We start from the raw sequence: 24791 nt of genomic DNA on the forward strand, positions 1-24791 counted from the left end.
TAGCCCTAAAATTTACACATTTCCAAAAGATAAAAAGAGAAAACCCACCATACAATTTGTTATGAAATTTCTCCCGAGTGCAGAGACCCCCCACATGTGGCCGTGACTTGTTTTATGGGTGCACGGGAAGGGACGGAGCCCCCTGCAGCTGCCAGGATTTTAGTTTCCTCATTAGCCCCTTTTGTTGGCTATAAAATGTTTGCTTTTTCGTTATTGGGGCCATGGAACTGCATTTTTTTTTTTGCGGGATGAGATGCTTTTTCCAGTGTTACCATTTTGGGGTTGGTATCACCTATTGTTGAAAATTTAGGAACTTTTTTTGAGGTCACGAGTAAAAAAGCATTAATTCAGTACGGGATTTTTTCCTTTTTTTTTGTGTTCACCGTATAGCCTAATAATCATGTTATCTTTATTCTATGGGTCGATACGATTACGGGGATACCAGACATTAATAATTTTTCTTATGTTTTACTAAATTTGCCAAATAAAACCCTAATGTGGGGGAAAATCTATCATTTGTGCATCGCCGTCTTCCAAGTGGCATAACATTGTTACGTTTTTGGCTGCAGTGCTGATTGATGGCTTATTTTTTGCGGGATATGTTGTACTTTGCAACAGTATAATTCTGGAGTACATATGTTTTGTTGATCAATTTTTATTGCATTTTTAGTGGCATTCAATAGGTAAAAATCATAATTTTTGGCGGGTTTTAAAATTTTTTTTTTTTTTAACAGCGTTCATTGTACGGGTTCAATAGTTAAATAGTTCAACAGGTTGTTGCGGACGCGGTGATACAATCATCTGATTGCTTGTTCATGGTAATACTCTGCAATACTCATGTATTGCAAGGTATTAGCAGTGTCAGCCTATGCACATGCATAGGCTGACACTGTGCCTTTAAGTTGACGTCACAGACGCCATCTTAAAGACACTGCCTTCAGGCATCTCTGGGATGACATAGCAGCGATCGGTGCCCCCGAAAACGGTGCGAGGGGGCTGATCGTGGGGGAAAGACCCCCGGAAGGCATGTTAGATGCATTTAACGGGTTAAACACCTGCGATTGGAGATTACCGCTGACATCCCGCGACCCCCGAACCCGGTTCGGCTCCTGTGCACAGCTGAGTGCTATTCGCAGGACTCGCTAAGGGGTTAAACAATATCATCTCCTGAGCCGTGGATATCAAGAAACACAATTCTGGTGTTATATTAAAGAGAAGAATCTCGTGAGGTGATATCAGGATTGTGTTTCTAGGCGACACAGAACCAGTGATATCCACAGTTAAAGGACATCTACCATCAGGATCAAGGATTGTAAACCAAGCATGCTTACATGCAGGTGCATGCCCCTCCAGCACTGTCTGCTCTTCTTGTAGCTTCTTATCCCCTTGTTTTTATGAAAAAATGCTTTTAACATTATACAAATGTTCCTGAGGGGCTCCTCGGGTTCATGTGCACAATTTTTGAAGCCTTTTTTCATAAAAATAAGGGCATAAGAAGCTAAAAGAAGAGTGGATCATACCAGAGAAGGCACCCACCTGCATGTAAGTGTCACTGGTTTAAAATCCTTCATCCTTTGGGTAGATTTCCTTTAGAGTTGCAGTAAAAAAAAATCTTTTAATACAGTTTAATTCCTATTAACTATATCTCCTGTTCTGCTTTACCTAGAAATACAATCCTGAAATTACATTAGAGAAAATTCTCCTATTTTATAGTACAGAATTGTTAAATTCAGGAGTCAGGATCATTTGAAGTGAGGCCCCCTCCAGCCAGTGATATTACATATCATATATAACATATGTTGGTAAAGGTTTATACAACTTTACTGCTTATTGAAAAAAAATTAATGGGAAAAATGACAACAAACTCATTTTAGGCAAAATGTTACTTTTCTCAGCTCATCTGGATATGTCATTACCTTGCTTGCACTTATATTTTTCTTTTAAACAAAATGCATACATCATACAAGTACATACTTACATCCTATTTTTCCATTTTAACAGAATGCACTGATGGTTTTTAATATGTAAATGGGAAAAGCGTACCATAAAAGAGGGATTGCTAAACAGGAAATGTCATTTCTAATGGCGCTATTAATTCAAAGCTGATGACTGGGTCCCTTTAAATTTGAAAGGTGTTGAAAAAGACAGATACTGTATATATTGTAAGTTCATACATACTTACCCCATGGCCAGCCAGTATTGGCATTAGAATTGTACGAGTATGGAATTGGCACTGGATTCTGATTTGAAGATGACAATGAAGCTGTATAATCATATGGCACATTAGCACCAAAAGATCCTGAAACTGAAAACATGCCTGCTTGAATCTGCCCACTTAAAGTGGAGTAAGGCTGATTTCTACTGTACTGTAAAGCATTTGGCACTGTAAATGCTGATGACCGATTGTAAGGATTTTCTGACTGTGTATTGTAAGAAACACAAGGGTATCCTTGAGTTATTCCCCCAGTATTGTTGCTATTTTGATACCAGCCATATAAGGAATATTGCCAAGGAGTGGTGGAAACAGGAAACTGTGGATACTGCCCACTGGCGGGTAAGACTGACTGACTGTTCCAGGTAGTAGATTTACTTTTCTCAATTTCTTCATTGCTAGTAGGACTTTGTTTTTTCTTTATTTCTTCTTGTTTGCCTGGTGTAGAATTTAGCTGTCTTATGTTTTCCTGTTCCTCTGGTGTGTTAAGGTCCATGGAGCAAACACTTAAGATACTTGAATTTTCATCAACAGATGGATCTCTCTCTTTGGATAACTCATCAATTACTTTATTTTCTTGAATGTTATTTATATCTTCAGACACTGGATTGGATATTATGGATTCTGGAGAAGGTGTTTTAACACATTTACTTTCTTCCTGAGACTGATTCTTTGAATCCAAAGTAAACTCTGTTGTAACTGAAGCACCTGAGGTTTCCTTACATTTGCCAACAAAGGGATCAATCTTTATTTTATCCTGTCCAGGTGGACTTGTTTTGTCATCCTTGCCATATATTTTTATTTCTGTAGCTGAAATTCCATATACTTTTGTACATTTCGAACTTCTAGGTAAAAGGGACTTGCTGTTCTTTTGTGTTGATCCATTCACAGAATCCTTTGCTATTGGGAGCCGGTCATTTTGTTGTGGTCCAGTGGTAAAAATTTCAAATAGATTTCCTGGTCTGTAAAGAACAAATATGTAAGGAGAAGGATTAAACATGAGTGATTTTAACTGCCCTCCTCAACTTTTAAGAGTTGACAGAAGATGTATCCAAAATTTGTAAAGTGTGTATATAATGAATTCTTATGTGTCACTTGTGTTCCATCTATACAGGTTTTGGAAGATTTAATTCAACTTTTTGATTATAACTAAGTATCTCATAAGGAAATGACAATGATAACACATACATATGTTTAATAATGTGTGTCACTATCCCGTATCTTTTGCCTGAATGGCACTTAAAATTATCAATAGCAAATATGGTTTTAAAAGAATGTGCACAAGACAATGGGGCTTATTTACTACAGGTCCGCGGCCACACTTTTGTCTGATTTTTGACGTTTTTGGAATTTGCACGGCTGTGACAGGTATTTAACTGGGGATTGTGTTGCGGCTGCGCTGGCTTTCAAGCGAAAGAAATGGGGGGGGGCATGCTGTCAGACGATCTGACTGATTCAGACTGAGGGCGGGATTTAACTTTCAAAAGGTGAACTCCGGCGGACCTGAGCAGGGAAGTGACACATGAAGGATATCGGGCAGCCGATCGTAGCGAATCGCGGCAGAGTGCATTCCGGTCAGACAATGCACTTTCGGGGAATGCGTCAGGACAGGTAAATGTGCCCCAATATGAGTATGAAAATTTACAGTAAAATAACAATACCTTAAATCAGACAGCACTTGATTTTCTTCTCTCTTCTTTTTTGATGTCTTTCCGTGTGATGTTATAACCTGAAACAGAAAAATTATCTAAAAAACAGCTTTTTTTTTCCAAAAACATAAAAATCAGTAATGTGTCTGGACAATTAATCGTTTAAAAAAACGCAATATGATGTAGTACATTTCTAATCTATAGCAAAAGTAAAAATAAACATCTTTACTGTCAAGTTAATTTTGTATAGTATCTTTGCCCTAATGAAGAATATGTATGCCTGCCATGCGGAGAACGCTATTTAATGGAATGCATAGTATCTACTGTAAAATATGGAGAATAGATAATAGTAATGGGGTACCGAATTACCTGGTTTGGACTAGCCTCTTTTTATCCACTGAAGGAAATATGTTTTCAAATTTATGGCACAGCTATATAAGGGTATTGTCTGCTCCAAAATTAACGTGACCCTCTGCATAAAATGTGGTCTGTAAAAACACGGTTTGACAATCTGGAAATGGATTATAACAGTGGTGGCGAACCTATGGCACGGGTGCCAGAGGTGGCACTCAGAGCCATCTCTATGGGCACCCTTGCCATCACCCAAGGGCAGTGTTCGTCAGACAGGACTTAAGGCCTCTTGCAGCCCAGGACCCTAGAAGGAAGCTACAAAGATAATCCAAACTTTTTCTCCTTTTTTCTACTGTATTGGCATCCTCAGATGCCTATACAAATCAAACCTGCGAAAGAGCAGGGAATAATAAGTTACTGCTTAAATTGTCGCATTGGCACTTTGCGAAAAATACGTGGGTTTTGGTTGTAGTTTGGGCACTCGGTGTCTAAAAGGTTTGCCATCACTGGATTATAACATATGAAAAACTGACCTTATGATAAGCCAGACCTTCAATTTAACAACAGTGTCTGACATTGCGAATTGGGCAGGTCACAAATTCCCACAAACACTATAAAAAATGTGTGGGCAGACATGAAGGAAAAGCAGGGGCTGTTGGTTGCAAAAGGGACACAAATCCAAATGAATACTCATGGTTGTAGAATCTGATGACTAACAACTTTGTGCAGGTGTGATATATTAGGTGTGTATATACTTTTGGCCATGTACTGTATATCACAATGTTTCATATTTTCACATTCATTACAGATTAATAATAACAAAGGTTCTTATGTGGCTTCTACATAGCAGCAAAGAATTTGTGAGTTATTAGTTAAAGGCTATGTGAGAACTTCTCTATCACAGTCCTGGTTTTAACATGTATGGTCTAGATATACCGTAGTTGCAAAAGACAAACCTTTTGCTTTTTGGGGCTTGATGAATCCTCATCTGCAGGCACTTTAGTATTTATTCTTTTCCTAGGATATTGACTAGTTATGATGTGTTCTTCTTTTGGGATCTTCCCTTTAATTGCTAAGTTTTGCTTCTTTCTATTATGCAGAACATGGCAGGTTATAAATGAAAATCTCGATGTTCCCGGTTTGAATAGTAAAACTTTGGATAACTCAATTGTTTTCATTATTTTCATGGTATGTGCCAATTTGCCTAAATCTTTCTTTGGAGCAGACAATAAAATGCCAAGATAGTGAGATAACTGGTTGTAATTGTGGCTGAGTTCTCCCAATGAATTTCCATAATACAAAGATACAACAAATGGAGAACAATTGATGTATGTGGCGATAGCAGGCTTTGATGTCATAAAGCTTTTGAGTTCTGAAAGCTCTGAAAGTTCCCTTGTCATTATCTGAAAAGCATAGGTGTAATTAACAGAATTCGAGCAACTGGAAATTACATCCAGTTCTGACTTTATTTCAGATATTGTGCCATCGATTATATCTATTGCAGTAGGGAGAATGTTTCCCTCCAAAAATGATTGCACTCTGTACTGGTGTTGAATCAAATCTGAGAAAAGAGATGCATCATACCAGAGCAGCCCCCTTGTTCTCTCCTGGTTCTTTTTCAAAGCCATTAGACAGTTTAGGAAGTGCAACGTTTCATATGTCATTGCCAAGTCAATATAAGCTTCAACAGCTTCAGGCTTCAGTAGAATGGTACATTTTTCTGGATTTTCAGCCATATCTAGAGCATTGGTCTCTTGAATTAGGACTTCATCCACAATGCATTCTTGTAATATCTGGAAATATTTACTTTGAAATTCCAAATGAAGTTTACAGTCATGTATCATCTTCTTTAACACACCAGGTTCTGCGCACCGAGCTTTGTCAATAGCTTTTCCAAAGTAAAACACATCATGCTTACCAAAGTATTCGGAGCTTTCATATGAATTCAAGATCTCACTTGAGCTCTTTTTGATATTTACTGGTTGCTCACTTTGGGCGCAATAAACTTCATACAACTTTGACAAAGCAATGCTATTTATCTGATTTATTAATCCCTTGGTGATAGTTCTTGTTTGACCACCACATTTGTTTGTTTCGTGGCAAGCCATGGCTTTGGCTGCATCAAACAGTAAGTGTTCAATTCCAAAGAGTGAAAGCTGCATACTTGTAGTTACAGAGGTCTTAATGTAATCAATTTTTGCTGATATAACTTCAAGAAGGGATAGTGCATGTTCTTTTTTACCTGGATCACAATTAGGAAGGTTTATTAAAGTTCCGATAACCTCTAAAGTACTTTTTTGTAAGGCTGTTAGGTCATCTATTGTATCTCCAAGATGTACACCACAGCTAAATGGAATAGACAGTGAAAAAGCAGCATGGTCACACTCACGCTTTAGAACATCTTCACATTCTTGCAATTCTCTCTTGTATTTCAGGTACACATAATAAGAGCTATCAGTTTCATCAATTTCTTGTAGATACTCAGAAAGTTGTGTATAATGATTCTTTACAGTAGTTAGTGGATTAAGCCTCAGTTTCTCTTGAAAGGCTGAATAAAATGGAGATTGTTGTTGGTAGCCAAATTCTCCTGTAAGCAATTCTGCATAGAGAGACCCATCGTACCATAAAAGACTACGAAAAGTAGGCTTTCCTTCGATAAAGTGTATCCTATTTTCAACAAACTGTCTGGTCTCCAGTATCATTTGCAATTCAAGGAATGCCTCTACAGCTTGAGGTTTTAATGGACACTTGAAACATGTTTTTAGATTTTGCTTTACAAATAATCTCCTATCCACTATCACTTTTTTGAAACCACAGTCTTGCTTCTTCTCAAAAGCTTTTATGAAAGCAGGAATAATGTTCTTGCACATCAATTTGAGGTTTTGTAATAATTTCAAGGAATCTGTCTCACTGGCTTTTTGCAAAATCTTTGATAGTTTGCTCAATAATAAGCTTGAGGTTTTAGCGACTTTGAAAGTAATTGTTGCAAATTCTTTGTTTCTTTGTAGCTTTTTCTCATTCTCATTTATCTTTTTACTTGAACCTTTAGATATTGACATGGCAAGGGATGTTCTCTGTTTCCGGATATGAGAGAACATGTGTTTTGAGGAATGCCTTTTTCGCCCATTATGAGATTTAAAGTCTTTACCAGATGTTTCACAGTTTACTGCATGCTTTTCTGTCTCATCAGTAGGTGCCTGTAGAGAAGGATCCATTGGTATAGTGTTTTCCTTATTTGATACAATGGCAGTGAAATTACTAGAATGATCTTCAGGAGTTTCCAGAGAAACAGTTACCTTGCAGGTAGGAGAAAGTGACATTTTTGATGGTGAACTGCCAATTACTTTGGTCTGCTGTGAATCTTGCATAGATGCTCCATTTATCATTACTTGAGTTGATTCTGTTAAAAATTTTTTGTCTGTTTTCTGCATCTCAGCAGCTATTACTTTTGGAGAGGAATCGTCTGGCTGTAAAAGCTTAATGCTTGTGATTTCAACAGGTTTTGAATTCACTTTATTCCCATTAAAAATGAGATTTTCCTGTACATTGCAAGATTTGTCCAAATTTCGCCTTTTGCCAGCTTTTGCAGCAAGCTGCAGAGATTTTTTTACCCGTTTGTGGGCTTTTCTTAAGTGCAGTATAGCTCGGTCTAATTTTTTGGATATACGTTTGTTCTTACAAAGCGGAATTTCATCAGAGAGCATACCTAATACAACTTTAATATTTTCTTCAGACTGAGAAAATTTGTGAATCCTTCTACTAGATCTTTTAACAGGTACTGAAGGCATCTTTTTCTTATTCAATCTCCTTTTCAATGGAGCACTATTCTGTTTATGCAAGGTTTTAATGCCATTCAGATTAGTATCAGCCACTGTTTTCATACGTGATTGAACACTATTATCCAGCTTTAAAGAAAGTGGATTAAGGCGGTCTTTCAATGAGTTTTCACTTTTTGGTAAAGCTGGGGATCCATTTGGAATCTGAATGCTTGGGGAAGAATCTGTTACATGTTGATCTTGAGGATCATTTAAAACTTTAAGTGCTTTATTTAAATCTCCTTGGGCCTTGCTCGATACTTGCATTTCTCCAATTATGCTATGGCTAGTTCCATCTGCACACACATAATGATTGTTTGTTATGGTAATTTCCATGTCAGGAAAAATTCTCAAACCACTTGGCTCTTTTTCTTGACTTACAGAGCTGCATCGTAAAGTTCCTAGCATTTCATCGACTTTATCAAGCTCCATTCCAAAAATACCACTCCAGTCTATACGGTTCTCTAGCTCTGTCACAAAACATATATTTTCACCGGACACATCTTTATGTGTAGTTTTAGGAATGGTCATAGCTACTTTTTTAATTTTTTTTGAACATAGATCCTGCACCACCTTGTCTACACTAGTTTTTTTGACAGCTTCATCTAAATCTGAACTCTGTGGGTTTGCATTTGTAGGAATAATAAGGGAACTAATCTGGCTAAAATGTGAATTCTCCTGTACCCTGGTATTTATTTTGTTTGATGAATGCAAATCAGAGCTGTCTTTTTCATTTACAGTTTTTGAACCTGAACCATTAGTTAGGTTTCCAGGTGTAAAACAACCACCATGTCTATCTAATATTATTTGTTTTGGTGCAGCAGTATGTACTTTTTTATATTCCCTGGCATTATCTGTAACAGCTTTAGGCAAATAAAGTTCATGCCTTTCCTTTTCAGGGGACTTCTCCCCATGGCATTTATCTTTGCTTTTCAGAATTGTTAATCTCTCATGGACTGCAGCAGTGGAAATAAATTTATGTAAACATTTATCAGCAATACTTGTAGGTTTCTTATCATTTAGTACTATAGTTCTTACAGCTGGCAACTTGTCAGTTGCATCTGGTTCCATTGGACTTTTCTTATTCTGTGTTACTTTTTTACTGGTTTGGTGAGTTACAGCTTTAGAAATTCTGTCTTTCCCAGGACCATATAATTTTTGTTTTAGACCAAGAATACATTCTTTGCTTTTTTTCAAAAGCTTTGTTTTGCTTGTCACTAAAGAACTTTCCACCAAAGGATGTTTTTTGTAAGACAGAGACTGTTCTTTGTAGCAGTCCATTAAATTAGTTGTTTTTAAATTAGCTTTGTTTTTCAGCATTTTGTGCAGGGACATGCGCCTATGACCTTCAGATTTCCCTACCTTTGTATTTGTTTTAATGTTGTTTGATGTATTAAGAGGCATGGAATCTACAACTTCAACAACCAAACTAGATGCATTTAGTAAAGACTTTTCTTTTTCCGTCCTAACTTTTGGACTTATTTGGCCAAGTTTATCATTGCTGCAAACTTTTTTTAGAATTTCTGTTTGCTCTTTACACAGTGTATTTGGTAACAACTCATTCCCTGCTTCTCCTTCTAATGAAAAGTATATTGACCTTGCAGAATCTTTTTCTGGTGTATCTAGATTTTTAAAAAATAATCTATTGCCGTCAGGTTTTTCTTCATGTCCACTGGTACAGTTCAATGTTTTAAGTGACATGGAAATAGAAAATTCAGTTTCTTTACTCTCATTTCCAAACTGACTTGCACTCAGTCCTAATAATTGGTCATAGACATTCATTTTCATAGAATGCTCTGCTTTTTCTTCCGTGTGTATGTTTGGTGAAGATTTAATGTCTGAATCTCTTTCACTCTCACCACATGTCAAAAATGATGAATATTTGTTCAATCCCTTTACCAATGGTTCTTCAGTCACGAGAAAGCTATCATAAACACGCTTCTCTTCAAAACTTAAGTACAATGATTGTTCAACAAAACTATCTTCCGAGTAACAAGGTATTTCTGTATTAAGATTCTTTTCAATGACACAAGAAACCTCATTTTCAGGGAAAACACTGCAGTCATTCTGTTGACCAACTGGTGATGTAGTTTCAGGTTCACTTCGTTTCACAAGACGTGGGTCTTTCATAGACTTTGATGTAATGACCATGCATGATGTTATTAGGCTCTCTAAAGCAACACTGTTCTGTTCAAGGGATATGCTTAAGTCAGGTAGAGTAATATTGTTCTGAAATAGAGGGGATTTCTTCAGAACACAACAACTTGGTTCTGTCTCTGTAACAGGAACAGAAGGTGCTTCTTTTTCAAAGACATTGTTCTGAATGGTTTCTATTCCAGTAGTTTGCGCCAATGGTGAACGAATACTTTTAAATATAACCATGGCATCTTTGCCTTTTCCAATTCGTTGAGCTACTGTACAGTTTGCAGGTGTAGAATCTCCTGTGTGCAAAAAAACATTGTATTATATAGTATGTGCACATACAGATTTATTTATTCTGTTGCATATTTATTATAGGAGACTATGTTCAATTGTTTTTCAATATAGCATAATAAGGAATTATTATCTTGAAGTTCTCATAGTGTTAGATAGTTATGTATTGACTGTATTTATGGTTTACATTATCTTTTTTCATATAAAGTATCTAATTTGCTATTAACACATAAAACTTGTGACTTTTCATAATAACTCATCCAAATTAAGCAGATAAACACTCTGTATGGGGTTAAAGGAAACCTACCGTCAGGAATCTATCTATTAAGGTAGATGTAATCTTAGGTTCCCAGTAATATCCTGTACTCTAAACTACGGTACCTAACCCTATAACACTTAATCTAAGGCTACTGGAGGGTGGAGTAGCCTCTCTACGGAGCACAGTACTCCAAGCCCAACTAGCCTCTGCGATCCCTACCTGGTGTGCCGCCAGCACCTGGAGCACCGTGGTGCTGGAGCTACTGCGCATGCACAGTGTTCCAGGGGCAAGCAGACTTTGCAGTACATATTAGTTAAATAGACTAGATTAGGTCAGAAAGTGATAAAAGGTCAGGAAAGGGTAGTTTAGGGTATTTCTGGGAACCTACCATCAGATTTACCTTAATAGGCAGATAACTGATGGAAAGTTTCCTTTAAAGAGGACCTTTCATCAGCTCACTTATATGAAGATTAGCATGCTATTCTATAGGAGCTGCTAGACAGATTCAGTGGCAAACTTTCTTTCTTGCCCCACAGTTGCAGAGATATCAGTCCAAGTATCTGACCATTGTAATATGTGTTCTATCATGAAGGAGGTGCTGGGACTGGAGATGGAGGTTTGTTATGTTGCTCTTCTCCTATACTGTCCAATCAGCAACAGTGAATATCAGAGAAGCTACTATGAACCATAGTAAGCTGTGATTTTTCTATGCTCATCTACATTTACTGAGAACAGTGCAGTCTGTACTATGTGCAGTTTGCCTGTGTAAAGTACATAGTGCGCCAGATTCATGATTTCTTGCACAAGTTCTTCATGAATCTGGCTCTCCTTGCACTGCCCTGACAGAATATACCACACCTTTAACATGGGGCGTGCAAAACATTTCTGTTGAACATTGAATGTTAAATCCGGTGCACAGTCCGACTGAGCACCGGAACACCCCCTTCAGTGCAGAAATTTCTGCCGCATGAAGCATAGCACAGCTGCGCCTAAAACCAGTCGCTTGCGACACAAATGTGGCGTAGGTACTTCGTAAATACCTGTGCAACCAGTCAAACTTAAAACTGGCGCAAGGCCCTTAGTAAATGTGCCCCATTGTGTTTACACTGGCATTTGCATACAAAATTGGTGGGTCCTAATAGTCTACAGAAAATAGTACCATCCTAAAGTAGCAACGTAAGTAATACAACAAAGTAGGATGTATGACCAAACTTTATTCAAAATTATGTAATAAACATTAAAAATATTTAAAAGGCACATGTGCACAGTACAAAATAACCCACAGCTACCTCAGAGTAAATGCAGCTTGTACAGCTAAACAATATAGGTGGGGCTTGGGAAAATAAGCAACAGTACGTATGATGCATAATCCCAGCCTACAAGAAATCCATAAAGTATAGTTACCTGTAATACATAGGTGGTAATGTGCAGGGAGCTGTGGGAACTGGGTCCCCACGCGTATGCATAGGCTTCCGGCTTTTGATTGTGTTTGCGTTAATATTGCACTTCTGTCAATGTTAACAGAGAAGCTGTTGTTGCTCAACCCCAGGTGATGGTAAAGCAGCCTGTGACTGTTAACCCCTTAGTAACCAAACTCATTTGTGCTTTGATTAACAAGGCTTATTTTTCAAAACCAGCATGTGTGCCCTTTTGTTTTATGATGCTGGAAAGATCACAAATCAAACAGCATTCTGTCAAATTTTCAAGAAACTATTCAAAACAGCACTTAAAAGCTTGTTAACCCTTTAAGTATTTTACAGAACTTCAAACAAAATGAAGGTTTGATTTGGAATTCCATTTTTGATTTTACTTAATGTGTTGGAAACCCAATGTTACAAAAACTTGTGATAACGAGTGGAGCCTTTGGAATTTGTTTCAAAATGCAATCAAAAGGTCACATGTGAACATGGCCTCAGATACCACAAACCCATATCCCAGAGAATTTGGAAACTTCTTATCATGTGGTAATGGGAGAATTTTAACCCTTTGCCACTGATGTCCTTTTTCATTTTACTTTCTGCTCATCGCTCCCCACTTTCAAAAATCAATAACTTATTTATTTTTCCATGTTCATAGCCAGATGTGAGCTTATTTTCTGTTTAACAAATTGTACTTCCTAGAGACGGCATTTTATATTCTATGCCGTGTACTGGGTAGTGGAAATAAAATTCAAAATGGAGTAAAATTGACATGAAACATTTTCTTGTGGGCTCAGTTTTTACTTCTTTCACTGTGAGCTCCAAATGGAATTTTTTATATATTCTTTGGTTCAGTACAATCACAGGGAACCAAATTTATATAGGTTTTATTAGGTGTTAATAGAAAAAGTTCTATAGCACTATTGGCAGGGTGCTTTGCATAACTGGTGATGCCGATACATCAGTCTGAAAGGTATCTTAGCTTGCCACAGGTGAAGTTTCCCTATGTGGTGGCCAAAGTGGTGGTACTAAGGACCCAAATCTTTCTCCTGTCAAAATCTTCAAGTATGTCAAAGCCCTGTGTTAGGGTTGGGTAACACAGAAGACAGGGGATAGTGTGCCCTGAGCTTGCCCCAACCTCTGTCCCTTCCTATAGCTACCCCAAGCTAAACCGTGGGGCGACTACTTGAAGACTCGAAATACACTGGATAAGTGTGGGAAGGGAAACACAAACAGACTCACAAACATAAAACACAAAAGAATGGTAAACTAGCCGAAATCACAACAAGAGGGTACGTCAATAACAAAGTCAGAAGGCAAACGTCAATGTCAAAAACTAGCCGAGGTCACAACGATTCAGATACAGAGCGAGTCACACCTAATGCAGCGAGCGAGTGCTGAAGGGTTTTCAAACACTGGCACAGGTGACTAGTGAAGCTGCAATTTATGCAGCCAGAACTCCACCTCCAGAACCTGATAGGAGCTGGACAACTTCTGGGAATTAACCCCTCATGGTGCAGAACAACCAGGCATCATGCAGAGGTAACACAAGTCCCAGCAGTTCCGAACACAACTCCTAGACAGCGCGAGATCTTAGCAGCCGCTGCCCGGGACGAGAGGTGGAGTTTGCGGGGATACGCGCTGGGGGTCGGAGAACGCTGCTGGCACCAGCAGAAGAACCAGAAGTCCCAGCATTCTCCCTAGCGACCCTGACAGTACCCCCCCCTGACGGGGTGGCCTTCGGACCCCTAGATCTTAAAGATGGCTTCTGAGGATAGGCCTGATGAAATAACCTGAGTAACCGCGGAGCATGAACATCCCTAGCCGGAACCCAAGACCTATCCTCAGGACCAAAACCTTTCCAATGGACCAGGTACTGCAGGGAGTTACCTACCCATCTGGAATTCACAACTTTTTCCACCTCGAATTCCAGATTCCCCTCCACAAATATATGCACAGGGTGAGAGTCTGGTGAGAGTGGAGGACCCCTGAGACAACACTGCACCTACTCCAACCTCGGAGGCATCTACCTCCACAACAAACGGTAGAGAGGTCAGGTTGAACCAAAACTGGGGCTGACGAGAATGCCGCTTTTAGAGTTTCAAACGTAGAGCAAGCAGCAGGGGACCAATTGTTCGGATCAGCACCCTTACGGGTTAGATCCGTGAGGGGTTTGGCGATCACATAAAAGTTCTTAATAAAGTTCCGATAATCGTTAGCGAAACCTAAAAAATGTTGTAGGGCCTTAAGATTGGTAGGCCGAACCCAGTCCGTGAGCTCCTGAACCTTACTCGGATCCATCTGTACATCAGAGGGAGTAACAACATAACCTAAGAAGGAAACCTTCTGGACGCAAAAAACACACTTTTCCAGCTTAGCGAAGAGGTGGTTTTTGCACAACCTGGTAAGTACTTGGCGGAGATGTTGCTGGTGAGAAATCATATCAGGAGAGAAAATCAAAATATCGTCTAGATACACCACCATAAACACACCGATGTAATCATGAAAAATGTAGTTCATAAACCCTTGGAACACCGCTGGGGCATTACTCAAACCAAAGGGCATAACCAGGTATTCAAAGTGTCCCAAAGGTGTATTAAATGCGGTCTTCCACTCATCCCCTTCCCGGATCCGAATCAGGTTATAAGCCCCTCCGAGATCTAATTTAGAGAAAACTTGGGCCCCAGAAACCTGATTTAAGAGATCCGGGATCAAGGGGAGAGGACCTGAGTTTTTTACCGCTTATTTAATTCTCGATAATCAATACACGGCCGTAAACCACCATTTTTTTTCTCAACAAAAAAGAACCCGGCCCCAGTGGGCGACTCAGAGGGACGGATATGTCCGATTGCCAACTCTCATCAATATAACTCTTCAGTGACTCCCGTTCTGGTACCGACAGGTTATATATACGACCCTTTGGCAATCTAGCATCAGGAAGAAGGTCAATTTTACAATCAAACTCCCTGTGAGGAGGAAGGACTTGGGACAAGGGTTTTGAAAACACATCAGAGTAATCAGAGAGAAAACCTGGAAGACTCTGATCTTCCGCCACTACTGTACATAATGAAACTCTGGTCAGGTGATCCTTACAGTGAGGACCCCAATGAACCAGCTCCAGAGTTTCCCAATTAATTACCGGATTATGGATCCAGGGTAGACCAAGAATGACATTGTCAGACAAATTTTCCATAACTAGGAAAGAACACCATTCTTCATGCATAGCTCCTACCATAAGCTTTATCTGCGGGGTTCGGAATTTAATCAACCCTGCCTGTAGAGGGGTCAAATCCGCATCTGACATCTGGATAGGAGTGGACAATGGAATCAAAAGACATACAAAACTGAGAGACAAAATTATAATCAATTAAATTAGTTGCAGCGCCTGAATCCAAGAAGGCGCGACCAGTACAGGAAACAGATTGAAACTTAACCGTACAAGGTAAATACATTCCAGACACAACTGGGAGTACCTGAGCTCCTAAGCAGTCCCCTCGATTACTGCTTAGGAGCGGAAGTTTTTCCTGCTGCTGCCTCTTTGAACATGTGTGTATCTGATGATCAGGACTTCCACAGCAGAAACAAAGATGGCGTCTTATTCGATGTTGCTTCCGCTGTGCAGGAGAGATGCTATCCAGCTCCATGGATTCCAATTCTTGACGGCCTGGAGACAGACTGGCCGCTGGCTGACAGTCAGGGGACACCCGAGGTGATCGCCTGGATCTTAGGCGACGATCAACTCGGACAACCAGAGTCATAGCTTCATCTAAAGTCTGTGGCTCGGCATAAGCTAAGACTAAGTCCTGTACTCGGTCTGACAGTCCGGACATAAATTGGTCTTTTAGGGCACAGTCGTTCCATTGCGAGTCAGTCACATACTGTCTGAATTGGGCACAATAATCTTCCGCCGTCAATTTTTCCTGACACAGAGATCTAAGGTGGGAAACTGCCAATGCCCGGCGGTCAGGTTCGTCATAAATCTGGCCTAATGCGGAAAATAAAGCGTCAAGAGAAGAGCGGGATGGAGAGTCAGGTGGGAGAGAAAAGGCCCAATTTTGCGGATCACCGTGCAAAAGAGAAATGACCACGCCCACCCTTTGTGTCTCGGTGCCCGATGAGTGAGGGCGTAAAGAAAAATAAAGTTTACATCCCTCCCTAAATGAAAAAAATTTCTTACGGTCACCAAAAAACAAGTCAGGGAGAGGAACCTTAGGTTCTGGTGCAGGTGGTGGTGGAGCCTGCGGTGTTGTCTGCCCTGAAACCTGCATTTGAAGACGGGCAGACAGACTCTAAACATGCTGAGTTAAGGTCTGGACCTGAGCGACCACAGCTGACAAAGGCTCCATAGAAGGAGTGAATGTAGCAGGTCATATACAGGATGCAGACCTATGTGTGGGCCAGTGTTTCTGTTAGGGTTGGGTAACACAGAAGACAGGGGATAGTGTGCCCTGAGCTTGCCCCAACCTCTGTCCCTTCCTATAGCCCCCCACGCTAAACCGTGGGGCGACTACTTGAAGACTCGAAATACAGTGGATAAGTGTGGGAAGGGAAACACAAACAGACTGACAAACATAAAACACAAAAGAATGGTAAACTAGCCGGAATCACAACAAGAGGGTACGTCAATAACATAGTCAGAAGGCAAAAGTCAATGTCAAAAACTAGCCGAGGTCACAACGATTCAGATACAGATACAGAGCGAGTCACACCTAATGCAGCGAGCGAGTGCTGAAGGGTTTTCAAACACTGGCACAGGTGACTAGTGAAGCTGCAATTTATGCAGCCAGAACTCCACCTCCAGAACCCGATAGGTGCTGGACAGCTTCTGGGAATTAACCCCTCATGGTGCAGAACAACCAGGCATCATGCAGAGGTACCACAAGTCCCAGCAGTTCCGAACACAACTCCCAGACAGCGCGAGATCTTAGCAGCCGCTGCCCGGGACGAGAGGTGGAGTTTGCGCGGATACGCGCCAGGGGTCGGAGAACGCTGCTGGCACCAGCAGAAGAACCAGAAGTCCCAGCATTCTCCCTAGTGACCCTGACACCATGAGAATGCCGTGGCCCCAAGCATGTTTTACTTCATATCAATTCAGGATCATCACATTAGTCCACAAAGTATGCAAAGGATATGCTGTTGTTTACGCCATTGCATTCCATGACATGCCTGTCTTCCTCCGTAAACAGTCATCCAAGTGGTCCAGTTCTACAGGCTCTGCAGGGCCCAGACTTTTAGATCACTTGATGGACAATTTTGGATCCTGGTTCAAGGTGACTATTGACAAGTGTTGTAGGTACAGATGATCTGCCTCCAATTTCTTCACTTACTACCGAACCAGACTTGTCTATAGGTATGGAAGTATCCTCAAGTCCCTTTGCTGCTTCTCTGTATTCTCCCAGGTCAGAACAATTTTGTTGCACTCTTAAAAGGGTTATTCCCACAAAGACAAGTTTCTTATGTGTACTCAACATAACAAAATAACACATTCTCTAATCCCCTGTTATTAACAAAAAATGCAGCATTTCACAGATATAAGTCCAACCTGTACACAAGTTCAGTTTCACCTAGACACGACCCAGTAACTTCTCACTTAGGGTTGGGTGGTGGCCATCTTGAATTTTTGTATGAGATAGTGAAACTGAGTTTCTGTCTGTCTATGCTGTGTGGCTGTAGCCACGCCCCATGCCCTGAGTTCACAGACACTCATTGATTACATCCGGTCAGCACATAGTGAGCAGAGAGAGAGGCTGCAAACTACAAGCTACGAGGAGATAAGTGATCCGGGGGAAGGGAGAGGCAGGCACATGTCAGTGAGATGTAGCAGACTTGTGTGTGTAAGAGACATCTAATGGATATCATGATCTGTGAGATGTAGTAGAGGTGTGTGTGCAATAGGCATCTCAACATCTCTGATCTGCCTCATCTCTACGTTGCAGTGTGTTAGTACAGAAGCCAGATGAAAGTGCATATAAACCGTGTACCCTGATAATGTAACCACATTGTCACCCCAAAGAACAAGATGGATAATACAGTAATGTGTCTACTTAGTGAGACCCCACTTACACCCTGGGATTTTACACTGAGCAGCGTAGAGAGTGATATAAGCTAAAACAGCAATAAAAATGAGTAAATTGTAAAGTAAGGGGTTAAAAGGATCTTTATCGTGTTAACATCACTAGGTGATTGAGATGTGAGAATTTTCTTTTGTGGAAAAACTCCTTTAAATATTTCCCTTTCGCAATTCCTTTATTTAAGGCCTTGGGGTGGCAGAATTCCACCTGAGGAATTGGTCGCTGTTGGTTTGTGGAGGTTTTTGCATTCGGTCACCCATTGACCGATTTTCTGATGTTTAAGCCAAGGAATGTCGTGAGTAAAGCACAGTCCCAGATTGTTGACATTGAGTTTATTCACTAGTAGATGGAACAACTTTACTGATTCCTCCCACAGAATGAATATGTTGTTTATGAACCTCAGCCAGAGTGTTATTTGTAGGGGTCCATACGTCCTTCTCTTCTGCAAGCACCACTTCCTTCTCCCACCAGCCCAGATACATGTTGTCGTACGTCGGGAATAAGGAATGCGCAATGCCGGGCATCTGAGCTGGTGTAATAGGTCAAACGTGCAAGACCATCTCAATGGGTTGATCATCAAGTCATTGTGGCGATTATAGTGATCACCTCTAGATTTCAAGAAGCACTCTACAACAGCACATCCCTTGTCATGTGGAAAAAGCTATACAGTGCATCCACACTGAGACTCCCCAGCAGGGTGTGTAACTATATAATTTAGCCTACAGAGGTCATCCATTGTGTCCCTAATGTAACACAGAAGGGTAACAATGAAAAGACTCAGAAATGTGTCTATATTTTCACTGATATTTTGAGCTAAATTACCAATACCAGAAACAATAGTTCTGCCTTTTAAATCGGACAGACCCTTGTGAATCTTGGGCAATGGATAGTATACCAATTCAGGCATAAGAAACTTCAGCTTGTCCATGAGATTTTCTTCTTGCTCTTAACCAGTTTTGCCACTTATTGGAGGGTCTGATTCTAACTGAACAGTCAGAGCTAAGATTTTTCAATGCTTTCCTTTCTGATAGGACAAATTGTGTGGGGTTGATCCTCCAATTTCTTCAGTTGGTCTTCGACAATTGGCAAGAATGTGTCAACTGGAGTAGCGTCTTCCATTTCAGTATCCTGCTGAGCAGCTAGAAGTCTTTCACCCATCCAAAAGAGTCGCGCCGAGATGTTGGTACGTTTGAGAGTCATTTTGATAATAGGGAGAACACAGAATTAGAGAACTTTTATATAGATGAAGTAGCCATCTAGTTTGGCTTTTTCCCCTGGAAGAGATACTTGGGAATTTGGGAAACTCTGGAACCCCTTCCCCATGGAGTGGATCTATCTGTGCCTTTTCTCACTTGAGACTGATCTCTTTGGGGAGTGAGTCTCTTTGTTCTTCTTCTTACTTTGATTCCCTCTATTAGCATATTGTTTGCTTGCCCTTCTTCGTAAATTCTCCCATATGTATTGTCTGCCTTGTCTATGATTGCTCAATGTCAAAATTCTCTGTATTGAGGATGATACCTCTGTCTCCGTGTTGTGCACAGTTACACTTTTTCTCGGCATCCTTCCCTGGGTGAAGTCCTGAATGTGAACTTAAAGGGGTTTGCCAAAGAAAATACTCAAATTTTCACCGAGTGATGTTTACAAAATAAAGATAATTATTAATCCCTTACTTTATATTTTAGTCAGCTTTATTGCTGTTTTAGCTCCTATTACTTAATGATAGTCAGTGTAAAATTCCAGCGTGTTAGGGGCGGGGACTCTCTAAGAGGAGATTTCTGTGTGGTTACAATCTACAAACTTAGATTATCAGGGTATGGGTTTATATTCACTTTCATTTAGCTTTTTAACATTCACTAGTATCTGGCACAAAGAGATGAGACAGACCAGAGATGATGAGATCCATGAGATGCATATTACACATGACTTTCTCAGCTCTACTATTACAGGTATAACATACACAGTTCTGCTATACCTCACCTACAACACTGTCAGATCTGCTGTGTCTTCCCCAGATAAAGATCTTATCTGTCTGTAGCTTTACTCTCCTCAGGAGCTGCAGGAAGTCAGTGTGGGTGTCTGTGTGTGTGAGCTCATCCTGTAATGCAAGGGTGTGGGCCGCTGCAGTTAAGCTCAGTGCAGTGTCAGACAGAAGAGCAAGATGGCTGCCGACCCTAAACACAGAAGATCCATGGTTGGGTCCAGGGGCAACCAAAATTGTATAAACCAGGATTAATAGAGACAGGTTGGAAATATATCTATGAAACGCTGTATTTTTGTTATCTTGAGTACATTTAAGAAACTAGTCTTCGTGCGAATACCCTTTTGAGGCATCTTTCGCTCAAACATCTGAAACCAGTCGTATTCTACCCGTAGCATGCCATTTTCATACGGCTACATTCATTTCAATGGGACAAACAGCCAACCAGTTTTTATGGCCATATTGTCACCGCACGTGAGCCATAAAAAAATATACAGCATCTCTAGTATTTTCAATCCATACACCCCATACAAGACTATGGGAACGTTTAGAATACGTGTTGCATACGGTTGTGCATCGTATGCTTCCCTATATACGTGCAGTATCCAGGGTGACCAGAACCAGTAGGAGGTGCATTCTGTCAGCCAGCCAGAAGTCTGCCATACATCAGCTAGCCATCAATGCAGCCCACCGTATTTTATACGGCAATGGTACGATGCAGTAACATATGAGCACAGATGGCTTTAAAAAGTCACTTATATAAACAGATTCATAAAGCAATGAAATCCAGGACCAGCGAAATCATGTGTTCATGTGAAAGGGGCCTAAAAGCAAAGTGCTTACTGTTACATCTGTGTTGCAGTCTTCTTATGCTGAGAATTTTGTTTGGTGCTTTTCAGTCTGAATAGTGCTCTACTGCTGGGAGTCTGAAACTTTTGTTCTGGACCAGTAAGGGTTAAAGGGAACCGATCATCAGAAAGTTTTTCAATAATCCACTACTGGTATGTTATCAAGAAGCTTCTAGATCAGTGCTGACCGACCTATGACACGCGTGTCAGTGCTGACACGCATAGCCATTTTCAGTGACACGCGGACGCCGGAGAGTTAAGTTTCATCCTCGGCTCCTACACGGCCAGGTGCAGTAGCAGGGAGGCTGAGAGATTGTCCAGCACATTGTAATAAATAGATGTAGTATGGCAGTACATGGTAGGATCAATCACACAACCTAGGATTAAAGTACCCTAGAAGTTAAATAATTATACATATTTGTTATTTAAACTATAAATATCACAAAATTATGTTTTTTTTTGTCAAGGTGACACACCACCCGAGTTATGCTCGGTATTTTGGCGAATTTTGACACACCAAGCTCATAAAGGTTGCCCATCACTGTTCTAGATGATGTTTCTTTCATGACCTTGTGTGGTGGCATCATCCAGAAAATCAACTTAATGAACTCAAAGAGGCATAGATTTTAACACTGCAGGCTTTCTCTGCCTCAGAACTCCCCCTTCACTGTAATTGATGGTCCTGCATCAAGGGACATCATTGACCAAATCTTCTGAAGTCTGGCATTATCCTTGTGCTGATGTTACACATACATGCCGTCATATTCACTACAAATCTTTCAACAATCAGTATGGTTGTCCAAGTCAGAGGTATTCAGGGTCAGAAAGTGGTGACTACAATAGCCCAGTGCAATAAGCAAGGGTAATCCTAGCACCACTACTACCACATACACATACACTAATAGAGTGTTTTTGAACAATATGCTATACTAAAAATATGATGTATAAATACTCTGGGAAGATAACACAATTGGTCTGACATTTACATCAGAACAAAATTGCCTTTCTGGATCTTGAAATAAAAATCCAGAGTAATGATAATCTACCAAATTCTTCTGAAAATGTCAATAAGGAGTTGGAACTATCCAGCTTTATAAAGCTGAAATTTGAATTATAGACCCTTATCAATCCATCCCTTATAACCCTGGATTCTTTCCCCCTTTATGATTGTGTTGTCCCAAAAAGGAGTGAATTCTAACCAGACCTAAAAAAAAGAGAAGAGGAGAGAGCAGGCATTCTTGCCTTGACCCACATATTAGACAGAATGGAAGAGACCTCTGCCCTCCATTGCATACACATGCCAATTCTCTTCAAAGCCCATCTTCCTCATAGTTCCACACAAAAACACCCATTGAACTCCATATGTAGGATCTCTTTATAAACACTTTAAACATCCAAAATTACATTGGCACATGATTGCCATTTACCCTCTTCCAAAATTTATGTTTATTTTCTCTTATAATATAATTACAATATTTTATTCAACCAGTTACTATTTATTTTTTTATCTACCGTATGTACTCGAGTCAAAGCCGACCCAAGTATAAGCCGAGATACCTAATTTTAACACACAAAAAATGGGAAAACCTATTGTCTCGAGTACAAAGCCTAGGGTGAGAAATGCATTCGTTACATACTCCACTCAGTATATAGCCTGTAAGCTAGCCAGCCTCCAGTAGTATATAGCTAGCCAGTCTCCTAGTATATAGCCAGCAGCCCCCTTCCCTCCGTATATATAGCCAGCCAGTCCCCTGCACCAATATATAGCCAGCCAGTCCCCTGCCTCCAGTATATAGCCAGCCAGCACAGGTAGCCTCCACCCCTCAGAATATAACCTGCCAGCCCCCTGCCCCCATAATATATAACCTGCCATTATATAGCCAGCCTGCCCATGTCAACCAAGTATATAGCTGTCAGGCACCAGGGTTAGTGAACCCACTGGACCACCAAGGTGCGCTGGGCCCTTTAAATTTTACAGAGCCGGCGCACGAGCCCTAGGAGGCGGGAAAACTTGCACAGAGCTGCAGGAAACGCTGGTAGAAAATGGAGAGGTATGTGAGACAGCAGGCTGCACTAAGGGGCACATGGGTGTGCCTGGGACACGAGATATGGGTTGCAGGGGCATCCGGGACAATAGCCAGCCAGCCCCAACTATTTTTTAACCAATTTCTTGAGCTAGGATATGTGTTTTTTGCAGACATAAAATCTTTGCGTTATAGCATGCTTATGCTATAAATATTGCCAACCTTTTCACCATCTCTCACATTGACTTTTACCATAACTTGTTACAAATTAATGCAGAAGTTAAATTCACTCTGTGTGAGCTCACTCAGCCCATTCTTTACTCATCTTAATGAATGTCAGGATGTCCACAATGTCTGTGGACAGGTGGATCCTCTTGTTGGTGATGACAACACCGGCACTGCTGAACAGCACACTAGCCGCAGGCACCTGCAAGGCATACAGAACAAGTTGTGGACCATATCTAGTTTTACCACCCGAAAATTAGTGGGGAGGACCCATTCTTCAGTACCAGGAGACGTATGGACAGATTCTTCCACCATGGGAGTCACAGTCTTCCTCCTGGTGCTACATCTGATGGTGGTGGAGGTTGAGGAGAACTGTGCCCAGCCATGCTCACTCTCCTACCTGAAGTGGTGCTGGTGTTCTGGCCACATTGATGACTTCCCCCTACTGATTGTGCTACCACAGAGCACTCAATTTAGGATGGGAACTACACCAGTAGTGCCTTCACCAGTTTGCGCTTGTACTCATTCATGCTCTAGTGATGTAATCAAGGCCGCTACGCTATCCTTGTAGTGTACATCCATCAGGGTGGCAACCTAGTAAACGTAACTGGTGATTATCTGGACAACACCGGTGTAATTGTGGAGCACTGGAGCGTGTATTGACTTATGTAGGCCAGGCTGCCCAGAGATTGGGATGGTAGTGCTAATGGTGGTGCCCTCAGCACTGACCAAATTGGTGTCTGGCAGAAATATAGGGAGGAATAATCCTGCCAAACCTGCAGCAGTCAGGATCCTGCAGCTGAATTGTGTCCAGTTGGTGTCAGTATCACTCAGTGATGCTACTTCCAGCTTGGACTGTAGAGCGCCAAGAGCAGGGCAGCCTGGATGGAGATGGAGAGGAGGAGGGATATCAGGGATGTATATATATCTATGTATTCTGTCTCACGATTCTGTACTTCCCCTTCACCGCCACCGCTAGGAAAGTCACGCCTGTGGAGCGACCTGGTGGCAGCGGGCTCTGGTGAAAACCGGGTGCCACTAAGAGGTACAGTGGGTCCACTACCCCTGAATCCTGACACGAGTCATTGGTGGGAAGTGCTCTTGGTCATTGCTTCGACTCATCTTGGCGTTGTGGAGCTGGAATTTGAAAACTGCCTTCTGCTGCCCACGCATCTTTTCCAGCATGTGCAAAGTTGAATTCCACTTATTTCGTACATCACACCTGAGGCGATGGTTAGGTAGTCTAAAGTTCCTCTTAATTGCTGATAGGCAAGTAGCAACAGGGTGTTAACAGCCAAAAATGCACACACACCCCATGGACTTTATACATTTGCTCCAGCATGTCCAGAAACCTTTGCACCATGTGGCAAGAAACCTTTGCACCATGCACAACGTACGGGATATACGTAAACCTTGCTCGTCTCAGAGTTGTTACAAAGTTCAGCCATTGTTGCATAACACCTTGCCAGGCCTGAGGTTCATTGGCAGCAAACACTCATCTGTTTGCT

At 40.9% G+C, this 24791-nt stretch overlaps 1 protein-coding gene across 4 annotated transcripts in view; it reads right to left on the reverse strand.

Moving 5' to 3' along the window:
- TEX15 (testis expressed 15, meiosis and synapsis associated) overlaps positions 1-24791 on the reverse strand; it is a 109763-nt gene that overhangs the window by 13441 nt on the left and 71531 nt on the right. For all 4 annotated transcript variants that reach the window (XM_072114003.1, XM_072114005.1, XM_072114004.1 and 1 more), the window contains exons 7-9: positions 5169-10468; positions 3874-3941; positions 2183-3174 (exon numbers count right to left, since the gene is read on the reverse strand). In XM_072114003.1, coding sequence (XP_071970104.1) covers positions 2183-3174; positions 3874-3941; positions 5169-10468 — 6360 coding nt within the window. The remainder of the gene's footprint in view (positions 1-2182; positions 3175-3873; positions 3942-5168; positions 10469-24791) is intronic.

This window comes from Engystomops pustulosus, chromosome 1 (genome assembly GCF_040894005.1).
Source record: "Engystomops pustulosus chromosome 1, aEngPut4.maternal, whole genome shotgun sequence".
In the NCBI taxonomy this organism is placed as follows: Eukaryota; Metazoa; Chordata; class Amphibia; order Anura; family Leptodactylidae; genus Engystomops; species Engystomops pustulosus.